The sequence below is a fragment of the Aplysia californica genome, unplaced genomic scaffold, assembly GCF_000002075.1.
Source record: "Aplysia californica isolate F4 #8 unplaced genomic scaffold, AplCal3.0 scaffold01020, whole genome shotgun sequence".
Lineage (NCBI taxonomy): Eukaryota > Metazoa > Mollusca > Gastropoda > Aplysiida > Aplysiidae > Aplysia > Aplysia californica.
This window is the reverse complement of record NW_004798290.1, coordinates 4906-17352: the sequence shown is the minus strand read 5'-3', so window position 1 is coordinate 17352 and position 12447 is coordinate 4906. Positions and strand designations below refer to the sequence as shown.

General features: G+C 43.5%; 1 protein-coding gene across 2 annotated transcripts; it reads left to right on the top strand.

Annotated features, from left to right (window-relative positions):
* The first annotated feature begins 3292 nt into the window (after positions 1-3292).
* Positions 3293-12322, top strand: LOC101854454 (steroid 17-alpha-hydroxylase/17,20 lyase). 2 transcript variants are annotated; one of them, XM_005111176.2, is made up of 2 exons: positions 3293-3367; positions 10684-12322. In XM_005111176.2, exon 2 carries the CDS (start codon positions 10697-10699, stop codon positions 12215-12217), a length of 1521 nt encoding a protein of 506 aa, XP_005111233.1. In that variant the 5' UTR covers positions 3293-3367; positions 10684-10696; the 3' UTR covers positions 12218-12322. The 2 variants fall into 2 exon arrangements, with proteins under 2 accessions (XP_005111233.1, XP_035829022.1); XM_035973129.1 differs by lacking the exon at positions 3293-3367 and adding an exon at positions 3728-3767.
* Positions 12323-12447: the final 125 nt, after the last annotated feature.

Here is a 12447-nt window from a genome sequence, read left to right as displayed (position 1 = left end):
GGGGGGGGGGAGCATTGAGTGAGATAAAGCTTTATTATTATTTACAGGCTAAGGGATCCTACGACACAAGCTAACAATTAAGACTAGTATTCGCACATCAATAGAGTTTGTAAATTTATATCCCATTTTAAAAGACAAAGGATACTGTAATTATTATTTCCTTTTCAATAGTTAACACCATTGTAGAGGATAACGTTCTTGTGAGAAGGCCGCGGCTATCTTAAGTGAAGGTCTGTTACCTTCTATGTTTTCTAGACCTAAAACAACACAGTTCTTTACGTTCACCATAACACATGAACGCTAGTGATGGCTCTACCCTTGAATCATGCAATCATTTTGTTTAATTCGATAATTTGTGGTATGTTTTAATATCGAATCTTTTCAGCAGGATCTTATAGTATAGTTAGATTTACTCTCCTGTCTGTTTAATAATATTCTGTTACTAGACAAGACAACTGTTTTTTTTAATAATGAATTCATTAATTTTTATATGTTTTTTTTAGGGGGGGGAGTCTCCACCCCTCCCCTTCCCTATAACCTCTAAACCACCGCCTTTCTTGATTTTTAAACTACAGGTAGAATGTGTTTTACGACTTGTAAACATGGGGATCAAAACAGAAAGTTCATAGACAGTCATTATCAGACTGACACCCCCCCCCCCCCTTTTCTCGTTTTCTCTCTTTCTCTTTCTCTCTCTCTCTCTCTCTCTCTCTCTCTCTCTCTCTCACACACACACACACACACACACACACACACACACACACACACACTCACACACACACACACACTCTCTTTCTCTCTCTTTCTTTCTCTCTCCTCTCTCCCTCTCCCTCTCTCTCTCTCTTTCTTTCTCTCTTTTACTCCCCCTTCACTCTCTCTCTCTCTCTCTCTCTCTCTCTCTCTCTCTCTCTCTCTCTCTCTCTCTCTCTCTCTCTAACCTTTTCTCTCTTTATTTAACTTTTTCTCTCTCTATCTTTCTCTCTCAGACCCGACCCGCCGTCGTCATCCCTCTTTTTTGCACATACTCCCTCCCAAAACCGTAGCCCATAGCCCAGCCCTACTACATACCCTTTGTAAAGAAAAAACAAGTTCCAATGGGCGTGCGGCGCACTATGCCGCGAAAAGAGAGAGAGAGAGAGAGAGAGAGAGAGAGGGGGGGAGAGGGAGAGAGAGAGAGAGAGAGAGAGAGAGAGAGAGAGAGAGAGAGAGAGAGAGAGAGAGAGAAGGAGGAGGTTCCATTAAATTTGGTTGTAAGATCCTTGCCTGAAACGCAAAGTGCGTGCAAGATACCGTTTTGCGAATCTGCTGCAATTGAAGGTCGCGCTGTTACAAAAGTGGGACAGTTTTTCTCAACAAATATTGGAACTGCTGTAAAATCCACACGGTCTGTATATGATATGTTAATGATGGCCATACAATTTACTAAGGGAAAGAGATCTTGAAGTTTCGATTTGTCCAAATCTGCAAATTTGTCTGAAGGGGCTACTTCAAAAGAAAGAAGGCACTATAAAAGTCAGTCGAAATATGTGATCAAAATGGTTCACATGGGGATGATGGAAAATGAATAAATTTTAGAGAGAGACTTCTTTTAATCTGTCTCCATATGATACAAACGTGTATAGACTCTGAGAACGATGGGGTGCGTGTGATGGCTTTCAGTATAGAGTATCCCTCTCAGCCCGGGTTGGCCCTGACAGGCAGGCTCATAGCTGTTCTTTCCTCCCCTCCCCCACCCCAGGTCCTCCCCCACCGCCTCCACCCCTCCACCACTCCCTCCCCTTTGTACTCCTAAATGATCTACTCTGTGAGGGCCGGCTGGCAACACATCTACAATTTCACTAATAAATTTTATATTTGAGGAAACACGACTTCGCGAACTTTCTTGTTCCTGATGATGTTCTGTCGGACTAGAGGTCACTCGTAAACTTGTCACCGAGCATTGGATTTTTTTTTTCAATGTAGGCATTTTTACACCCCCATTGTCACAGTTTAGATCATTTAGGAGGTGGGCTTTCGACCCTGCCTGCCAGGGCCAACCTGGGCTGAGGGGGATTCAACATCCCAGCGCAAAGACCGAGATATTCGATTCAAATCTCCCCCCTCCCACCCCCCTTTCACACTCACGGGAATTGATCTCCTGCCTCCTGCGTGCGACAGCGAAGTGCCTGACCACAACACACCGCTGGGACGTGGTGGGAATACAAAACACACATTTCATAGTCGTTGTTTCTAATTGTTTTATATGTGAGCCAGCGTGGTGGTATCAGGCTCTCGTCAAAATAATGAAATCAAAGAAAACAGCAGTTGTCTCCCTGCTTTGCAATTTTTATAACATTTTTGTTTTTTGGCTCAACAACTTTTATGTCCCTTTACAAATACATTCCTTTGAGGATTTCACCGAAAAACGTTGATTAAAGGCACAAAAATATTAATTTACAGTTTCCATGGACTCTCCAGCTTTGGAATTTACCAAGCTTTGGCGGCCATTTTCTCGCTAATTTTACCTCTTAAACCAAGTGACCCCTACCTCCTTCAATCCAAAATATCTCGCCGTCAATTGAAGATAGATGGATAAATTTTTCATCCGAACAAAGACAAATGAACAAGCTTTAAGATGATACCAATAACTGAATATGCTCAAAAATTGACGAGAGGCTGATTCTACCACGCTGCCTCACATATTATTATATCAAGACATCACAAAGTCGACATTGATTTTGCCCCAACAGTCGACAAGTGCTTGGTTTGTTGAAAATTCTTCTCAAAAACAGAAAGGCGCTTGAAGGTCACAAGCGTAACTAGATCTATAAGAAGGTAGAACAACTAATAGCTCATCGTTCTGTACCGGCAAATAGACAATCTCGGGAAGGGGAGGAAGGCACTGGTACCCGCGGCGAGCTGTGACGTTGGTGATCATCGCGGGTTGCTAGCGTGCAGTTGTTTTCCTCTCCTCTCTGCCCCACGCTGGCTTCGTGCAAGGAAGATCCTCCACAGATAATGAAGGTCGTTCCAGTCCAGGAAGCGAGTTTTACTTTTCTCCATTTAAAAACACGAAGCCAAAAACCAGCAGCAGCCAAAACAAACAGAGAAAGAAAAAAAAAGGGGGAAAGGAAAACCTGGAAAGTCCCCACAAGTGCACACTTGTAGACGTGGCAGCAGAAAAGAAAGAAAAATGACCTAGATATCTAGATGATGTTCACAAAAACAAACAGAGAGGGGTGTCAAAAACCTACGACATCGTTCCACGGTCCCCTTTACACCGACAGTACAAAGTGGAGGCTCAGCGCTCTCTGCAAGTTTCCATTTGTCACATGCACACCGCCTCTCAAGGCCAGCTGTCTCACTCTGCTGCACCCTGCTGCACTCTGTAAGTGTTCTGAAATCTCACGCCCTCCCCTTCTCATCATTTCTCCCCTCACCTCCTACACCCCTTACCTCCTCACACCTTACCTCCTTCACACGCCCTCATCCCCTCATCCTTTCACTCCTGCACTCTCTCACTCCGTCACAGAGGTTTCACACGGATCACGAAGCAGTAACAATATTGTTACATATATTCACTGGGTCTGGCAGGAGCCACCCCTTGGACTGTTGGAATATCGGTACAGATATACGTGTGTCACGGAGCGGTGGAATCAGACGTTCGTCAATGTTTGTGCATGTCGAGTTATTGGTATCATCTTAAAGCTTGTTTATTTATCTTGCTTTCGATGGAAAAAATATCCATCTATCTTGAGCTGAAGTGAAGATATTTGTGATTGAAAGCGGTAAGTTCACTTGGTTTCCGCGGTAAAAATAGCGAGAAAATCGCCACCGAAGTTTGGCAACATCAATAGCTAAAGAGTCCTTGAAAACAGAAAATAATACCTTTTTTTTATTAGCTTTAAATCAACACAGTTCACAAGGAAATGTGTTTATATTTGGACACAAAAAGGATTCACCAAAAAACCAAAAATTTAATTGAAATTGCGATAGTGGTGGGAAAATGCCTGTTTCTCCAATTTTGTTATTTTGTCGAGCGCCATTTGTTGATAAAGTACAGCTTATGTGTAAGGCTCTTTTCGTGTATGCAGACGGCCAATTTTGATTGAGATGGACTCAAGGTTGTCTTCATTCAGCTTCTTTCATGGCTAATTCTTCCTAAGCTTGAAGCGCAGATTCTGTCGCAGTGTTTGCATGCCAATGAGGTGGATCGAAGCTCTGTTTTTCCTTTCATTGTTGGCGCTTCTCAGCCTGGTTGTTTCTGGGGCTGCTTTCTAGAATTTCAGTTCTTTCCTTTATCATTTTCCTCCACGTTTTCCTGTCCTCAGCTATTTCTCCCCAAGGTGCAGACATCTAGTCCAAGCTTAGATAGGCTATTTTTGCAGGTGTCTCTGTACCTCAGTTTTGGCCTTCCTCTTGGTCTCTTTCCCTGGGCATGTTCTCCATAAAGAACATGCTTTGGAACCTGGTTGTCTTCCATTCTCTTCCCCTGCCCCAGCCATCGCAAGTTCCTTGAACACAGGATAGTTGTCATGTTCTGAAGTTTTGCCTGGGCCAACACTTCAACATTAGTAACATTGTCAAGCCACAAAATGTGTTTTTATCTTGCGACTGCATCTGAGATGTAAGATGTCGAGGCGTTTTTCTTGTCTGCTGTACAGGGTCCTTGTTTCAGAATCCATAAAGGAGTGCGCTGATGACACATGCTTAATAAATCGTAATCTTTGTTTTGGTGGTTAATCTTGTGCTTTCCCACGCTTGCTGTGTCTGCCTTCCAAACATTGTTGCTGCTTTCCTTATCCTGGTGTTGATTTCATCATCCCGCGATGTTGTAGAGCTGATGGTAGACCCAAGGTGACAGAACGTATCCACAGTCTCAAGTTTCGTGTCGTTCAGCCAAATATGGCTCTGCTCTGGACCTTCCTGAGTAAGGATGACTGTTCTCTTACCACTGATGACCAAGCTGAAGACCTTGCATGCTGTTGATAGGCGGTCCATCATTGTTTGTTGGGTTGATTTCCTGTGAGCAACAAGGGCAGCGTCATCGGCGAAAGGGGGGGGGGGGCTCGTACTGTGGTTTTGTTGACCTTGGTCTTAGCTCGGAGACGAGCAAGATTTAAGATCAACTCATCAGTTCTCCAGAGGAGGAAAACATCCCCAGGTGACTCTTTGAATGCGCATTGCAGTAAGACAGCAAAATAAATGCCAAAAAGGGTTGGTGCTAAGGTACAACCTTGCTTTACTCCACCATCGACGTTGAAACTGCTTGATGTTGAACCGTCAAACTGAATGGTGGCCTTCATATCTTGCTACCTGGAAAGAAATGATGAGCTGAAGCAGTATTGGGGGACAGCCAATTTTTCCAAGCACCATGTACAGTCCTGATCTACTGACTGTATCAAAAGCCTTTGTCAGATCTCTGAACGCAGTATGTAATGGCAGTTGTTGCTCCCTGCATTTTTCTTGTAGCTGACGAATAATAAAGATCATGTCCATTGTTGAGCGGTTTGATCTGAAACCACACTGGCTCTCTGGAAGGACTCTTTCAGATAGTTTCTGAAGTCGCTCCAGGATGATCCTAGCAAAAGCTTTTCCAGTGATGCTTAGCAGTGAGATACCTCTGTAGTTGTTGCAATCTCCTTTGTCAACTTTGTTTTTGTAGTGTGTGGTGATTTTGGCATCTCTCATGTCATGTGGAATTTTTGCTTTCCGCCAACAAGTCGTTAGTAGCTTGTAGAGATATGGGAGGAGGGTCTTTTTGCTCTCTTTCAGCACTTCAGCAGGTATGTAGTCATTTCGTCCTGCTTTTCTGCAAGCGAGTTCATCGATTGAAGTAGAGAGTTCTTCTTCTGTTGGTGTTGTGTCAAGTTCTGAGATTTTGGAGAACTGACGAATGGCCTCTTGTAGCTGTCTATCAACATTTCGCTCTTGTGAGGATAAGTCTGAATAATGTTCCATCCATCTTTCCATTTGTTTCTTCTTGTTTGCCAGCTGTTCGCTTATCGGAGACTTTAGAGGTGCCACTTTGTTTGCTGTCGGTCCAATAGCAATTCTGATATTGTCTAACATACTCCTGATATTACCTGTATCGCTTGCCTGTTGGATTTCTGAGCATAATTTGTCCCTGTACTGATTGACGCACTTTTGGATTTAGCAGCACGTAGTTGTTGCTTTGTACTCTCTGTTGGATTTGTGCTGTGTTCTATCAGGAACTTACGCTTTTTCTCGAGTAATGGTGCTCGTGATGGTGCGCTGGCTTCAACCCAGTCCTCCTTGTGAGGTCTTTCTATTCCAAAGGTAATTGACGTAAAATTATAAATCGTTGATTTCATGTTGTCTGGGGATAAGTATCTAGATGTTGTAGCTGTTCTTTAACATGTTCTTGGAATTTTGCCTTTAAGGACTGGTGGGCCACAGGTCTTTTTTTTTTTTTTTTAGCTATTACAAGGCATCGAGTGCTCATATTTACTGTAGGACATTGTATGCTATTGGGAATTTTAAATCAATAGTTTTAAAAGTATTTTGTGAATCGGTTGCTATGGAAACGGTGGCCATTTTGGATTTTGTATACCTTTTTCAATCCCATTTTATTCCCTTATTTATTACCTTATTCATGTCTAATTTGACATTTTCAAAAGGAAATATGTAGCTCTTAAATTTGGGCTGTTGAATTTTTGATATATGCTTTAGTTTTTATTTCATGACACTTACAATTGGGTTGTTGCAAAAAAGGGGGAAAAGTGAAAAATTCATGCTTTGTAGCCCATAAATCAAAAACTGCTCCATTAATAAAAAATTCAACAAGCCAAAATTGAGAACTAGGTGTTGTTGGTATCCTGTGAAAGTTACCTTGAAATTGAACTGGAAACAGAGCAGAAAAATGGGATAATGTGTGAAATAATAGAATTGTGAGAAAATAGCCGATAAAGGTAAGAAAAGACTGGAAAACCTGTACTGTGTAGCAAGGCTTACATACGTTTCTGGATATTGTTCAGGAAATGTCCAGGTACTATAATATGTGATAACCCCAATTTGAATAATGTGACCCCAAAACACGATTTCTAGGTGCCCCACCTGCCCATAACACTGTGTCTTTGGTATTTTTGCGTTGATCTTACGTTTCTTTTGTCTTTCAGCTCTTGGTGGGTTTTTTGTGTGACTATCTTTGCCTTAGCTGTAAGAAAAGGTGCTTTGCGTGGTAGTCTGTGCTGTAGAAAGATCTTGTTTGCTTTACCGTCTTGTCGTTTTTCTTTCTGACAAAGATGAAGTTGTTTTGGTGCCAATGGCCTTATCTTGGATAGCACCAAGAAACCTTGTGTCTGTCCTTGCCACTATAGAAGGTATTAATGATGCAAAGGCTGTTATTTCTGCAGCACTCTAAGAGTCTCTGACCATTCTCATTAATTTTCCAGCCCTAAAGGTGCCAGGCAGGTGGGCCATACTTTGTTTGCATTTCCTTCTCTTGCATTGCAGTCGCCCATGAGAAACAGCTGGTCTGCTTTTGGGACGTTATTGATAGCATCATGAAGTTCCTCGTAAAACTGGTCTTTTTTCTCATTTTCTGTAGTTAGGGTTGAGGAGCAGGCGCTTATGAAGTGAGCCGTTCCAGTTTCGGTATCCATTTCCATGACAGTGATACGTTTGGATATACCTTGGGGGGTGGGGGGGAGTGTGCTGATCCTGTTTGGCAATCTGTTGTGTACTGCAGAGCTCACACCATGGATTCTTATTTCATCTTCCCCATGACCCTTCCAGAAGAATGTGCAGTTTCTTTCCCTGATGGTACCAGAGTTAGCAAGTCTGGTCTCTTACAGGGCAGTGATGTCTACATTGAGTCGTGTGAGCTCCCTGTCTATGATTGCTGTCTTTCTGATGTCCTCTGTTTTCTCCAGGTTGATAGAGTCCAATCCGGATGTCATTGTTCTAACATTCCAGGTCCCCAGTTTCCATGGGGTTAGTTTTACTCTTTTTTTGCCTGGTGCTGGATTTAACGTCTGCCTTTCAGGTTTTTGTCCTTGCTCCACACACCCATAGAAACAAACAGACGTGACGGATCAGCACCGTACTGACTGGGGGCTGCCCAGTTTGAGACGGGTGGTAGCAGATCAGTGCGACTGAGTAGTCCCTCTCATTGTCAAAGGTGACCATTGGCGACATCCTGTTTCGCCAAAGAAGGATGTCTTATGACCCGTACACTGCCACGTCCCGTGTTTTTTTCCCTTGCTTATCACAGCCAGGATGAAGTGTCCTCTCCATAGTCACAGAAATGTTCCTGGAGCTGGAGCTGGGGTGTGGGTTTGTTCCACTGTGCTTTCTCTACCACAGCGTCCTCCCACAGAATATGACATCATGACTAAGCTCTATAAGTAGGAAGTAAATTTATTAAGTTTGTTATCATCATCCAGTGCCAGATCTGCGACGGACATCGGCGATCATGGTTCTCCATTCATTCCTTTGCTCGGATGCTTTCAAAAAAGCTATGTTTCCCTGATCTTTCCCTGTTACCCATTTGTTCAGGTTCCCTTAGTATGCTGTTCTGGGCCTACCCTGCCTCGCTTGCCCTCAATTTTGCCAGTGAGAGCAAGATGTTCAAGACCCTTATGTCTATTCAGGTGTCCCAAAAACTGCATTTGTCAGTTCCTGATTGTTTTTAACATTGAGCGTCTCACGTGGGCTTCATCAAGCACTACCTCATTTGATTTCTTTTCTTTCCACGATACTCTTAACAGTCTCCTAAGAAACCACATTTCTGTTGCCTCTATTTTATTTTCACTGTCTTTAGTGATTGTCCAGCATTCACAGCCATATAGAAGAGTTGACCAAACATAGCATTTCAGGACTTTCATTTTGGTGTTTATTGAGATGCTTCTATTTTTCAGGATCGAGCTCATTTTTATTGAAATTGGACTTAGCCATTGTAGTTCTCCTTTTTATTTCTGTGGAACACTTGGCACCAGATGTTATCATATATTCTAGATATTTAACCTGTTGGGCTTGCTTGATCTTTTCACCTTTGCTAATGAGATTACAACTAAGATTTACTGCTTTTTTGGATATTACCATGCATTCTGTTTTCTTTACATTCAACAATAATCCTTTACGTTCATTTTCTGTTACAACAGTATCTAGAAGCAATTGAAGGTTCATTTCGGAGTTTTCCTTTTCTTAAGTTTGTAAGTAGGTGTATTCAGTGTTTAAGGCCATTGACCAACATGGCATCATAAAACACTCCTTGGTTAATAAAGTTTGCATAATGAAAGAGTACAGGCTGCGAACGTATCTCTTATAATGGGTCAAACATTGTTTATTTCTGTCACTGGGCCGAGTCAGGCTGGGAGGAATTAATAATTTCTTTTGATGGACAAAATATGGACAATAGAAAATAAAGTGAAATTCCTCTTCAATTTCATGAGAGTTGCACCTCTCTCATAAGGGTGAGTTTATTAATTTCCACCCACTGAGATTGTCATTTAATGGAAGGCTATGAGGTTTTAGCAAGGCAATGGCTCTTCTGTTCCAGTACCGTGGGAGGTTGATGATATGCTCAGCTGTTTCTTGAAACGGAATTGTAAGAGAGAATAAATGATACTTGCTACTTCTTCCTCTATGATCTGTACAAAATGATCAGCAAGCCTACTCTTTACTTCCCTGAGAAATAATCTTGTGCTTCCAAAACTTTGAGAAAACGAGGTATATCAAAAACCCAGAAGTATATTTAAGAGCTAATTGAGTCTTTTCAACTCTATCTAATCCTCTCCGTACGCCCCGGGGTCATTTTGTTGCAATTTTCACATTTTAGAATTACTTCTAGTGCGAAGGTCTTTTTTGAAACTTTCAGTATTTCTCAAAAATCATTTTGACAGACTGCTATGCAAGGCGTGCGTACAGGATTAACGAGTAAATTTCTTCTCTGGGACGTTGTGGCACAGAGTTCACCACGTCGTATGGATACAACTGTAAAACACGACGTACGGATAGGGTTACGTGGTGGCACAGAGTTCCCCACGTCGTATGGATACAACTGTAAAACACGACGTACAGATAGGGTTACGTGGTGGCACAGAGTTCCCCACGTCGTATGGATACAACTGTAAAACACGACGTACAGATAGGGTTACGTGGTGGCACAGAGTTCCCCACGTCGTATGGATACAACTGTAAAACACGACGTACAGATAGGGTTAAGAAGTCTATTTCGTTTTTGTTCTATCTCCGGGGCTCTATCAGGTGTATCACGTTTGTGGGAGGCAGTCAGACTAAGTCTTTGAAACCGTGACGTGAGGCAGTCAGATCAGACTTCTTTGAAACCGTGACGTGAGGCAGTCAGATCAGACAAGTCTTTGAAACCGTGATGTGAGGCAGTCAGATCAGACTAAGTCTTTGAAACCGTGACGTTGTCTTCTTTTGATTATCTACCTACTGACTTACCGACTTACTGACTAACTGACCTACGGACCAACTGACCTACTGACCTACTCTCTCCACAAGACAGAGAACAGTGGATGCCACACTTGTCTACCCCCGGCCACTTCCTCTAGCCTTGACACATCCAGGTCCTAGGTGATTGTCTCATTCCTGATCATGCTTCTATACGTGTTAATTAGTCTACGACTTCTTCTTTTTCCATTTGGTCTCCAGTGCCATGTCTGATAGCAAAATCCTGTCTCTTAGTCAACAGATGATATTTTATTTCTATTTCAGCCGTGTCTGAACAATGATCGCCGAGTTTCTGATCACCCTGACGGTTCTCGTAGCGATTCTCTTCCTGGGATTGGAATGGAAAAAGAGCCAGAAGACAAAGACAATCCCTGGGCCACCGTTCTTCCGGGGTGTCTGGGAGCTCATCCAAAGCGTAAAACAGGAAGCTATACATCTGTGCGCGTCCAAGTGGGCCGACCGTTACGGCGACCTGGTCTTTGTCAACGCGCTCGTTCGTAAAGTGGTCTTCGTGAACAACGCCGAGCTGTGCCGTAAACTGTTCAATGATCCCAGCACTAGGGAACTCAGCAATGACCGGCCCCCGTCGTACACTGGAAGAGTTTTATTCTATAACTATAAGGACATGCTATTTGGGCGCTACAATAAAGAATTGCTTAAGAGGAGAAAGATCTTCCATCACGTGCTAAAGTTCTACGGTCAAGGCGTCAACAACTTTGAAAAACTGATGACATCTACGTCCAAAGAACTGTGCCATCGTCTAACTCGGTACGAAGGAGACGTATCTTTGTTTGTCGAGCTCACTCGCTACATCCGCTGGGTTGTCGGACTCCTTCTTAAAGGAGATGAAACCTGCGAGGAGGATCTAGACGCCATGATCGGGTTCATTGAGAAAGCAAACGTAATAGCTACATTTGAGACGGAGATATTTTTAGAAACGTTTCCCTTCGTGCCGTACATCCCAGGGCTGTGGCACCGGAAGGCCATCCAGGAGGTCCAGGCCGCCCGGGGGAAGCTGGAGGAGCGCATCTTTATGGCGGTGCGGGACAAGTTCCGGGCAGGGGAGACAACCAGTATCGTGGCTGACCTGTTGGAGCAGCAGGCGGAGCTACAGAAGAGCGGGAACTTCCAGGACATGACAGACGATGACATTTTGGGCATGGTCCAGGACATCGCTGCAGCTGCTTACATCACCACGGCAGGGACTCTGACGTCACTGTTTCTGCAGTTCCTCGTTGACCAAAAGCTTCAGGACCGCGTGTATGCTGAGATATGTGAAGTGATCGGAGATGAAAGCCCCAGCTTTGAACACAAACGCCACATGCCGTACACAGAAGCAACTATCCTGGAGACCTTGAGATATTCCTCAATCGTACCTCTTCTGCTACCTCATTACGCCAATGGGGACATTCATTTTGAGGGACATTTCATCCCTAAAGGCACGTTCCTAATCCTCAACTCGTGGTGCGTTCATCACAGAGAGGACTTGTGGGAAGATCCCTGGGCCTTCAAACCTGAGCGGTTCCTCGACTCCGACGGTCAAGTCCTGGAGACGGACCATCCCACACGGCAAAATCTTCTCGCGTTCGGAGCTGGCAAAAGACTCTGTCCCGGGGAAAACTTCGCCAGAGTCCGCGTGTTTTTCATCGTGGTCACGTTGCTCCAGAAGTTTCGGTTCCTCCCCCCGGAGGATGTTCCGCTCCCGTCAGCAAACCCGGCAGACTGGAAGCCGGGGGTAGTGATATCTCCGGAAGACTACAAGTGTCGTTTGGAGCCCCGAGGTGAGCCCGCGACGTAGACGGCAGAGTGCGACTTTTAGCTGGGATTGTTTTCACTTTTCTACTTCGTTTTTTTTTGTGTTTGCCTATTCTTTATTTTATTTTTGGTCCTGTTTTTATTTTGTTTTTGTTTGGGTTTTTTTGTATTTTTAATTTTTGGCTCTTTGTTTGTGTGATTGGTTTGTTGTTTTTTAAAAAATACTTTCGGCTTTTGTTTTTGGTCTCTTTTTTGGATAATGCTTTTTTCGGG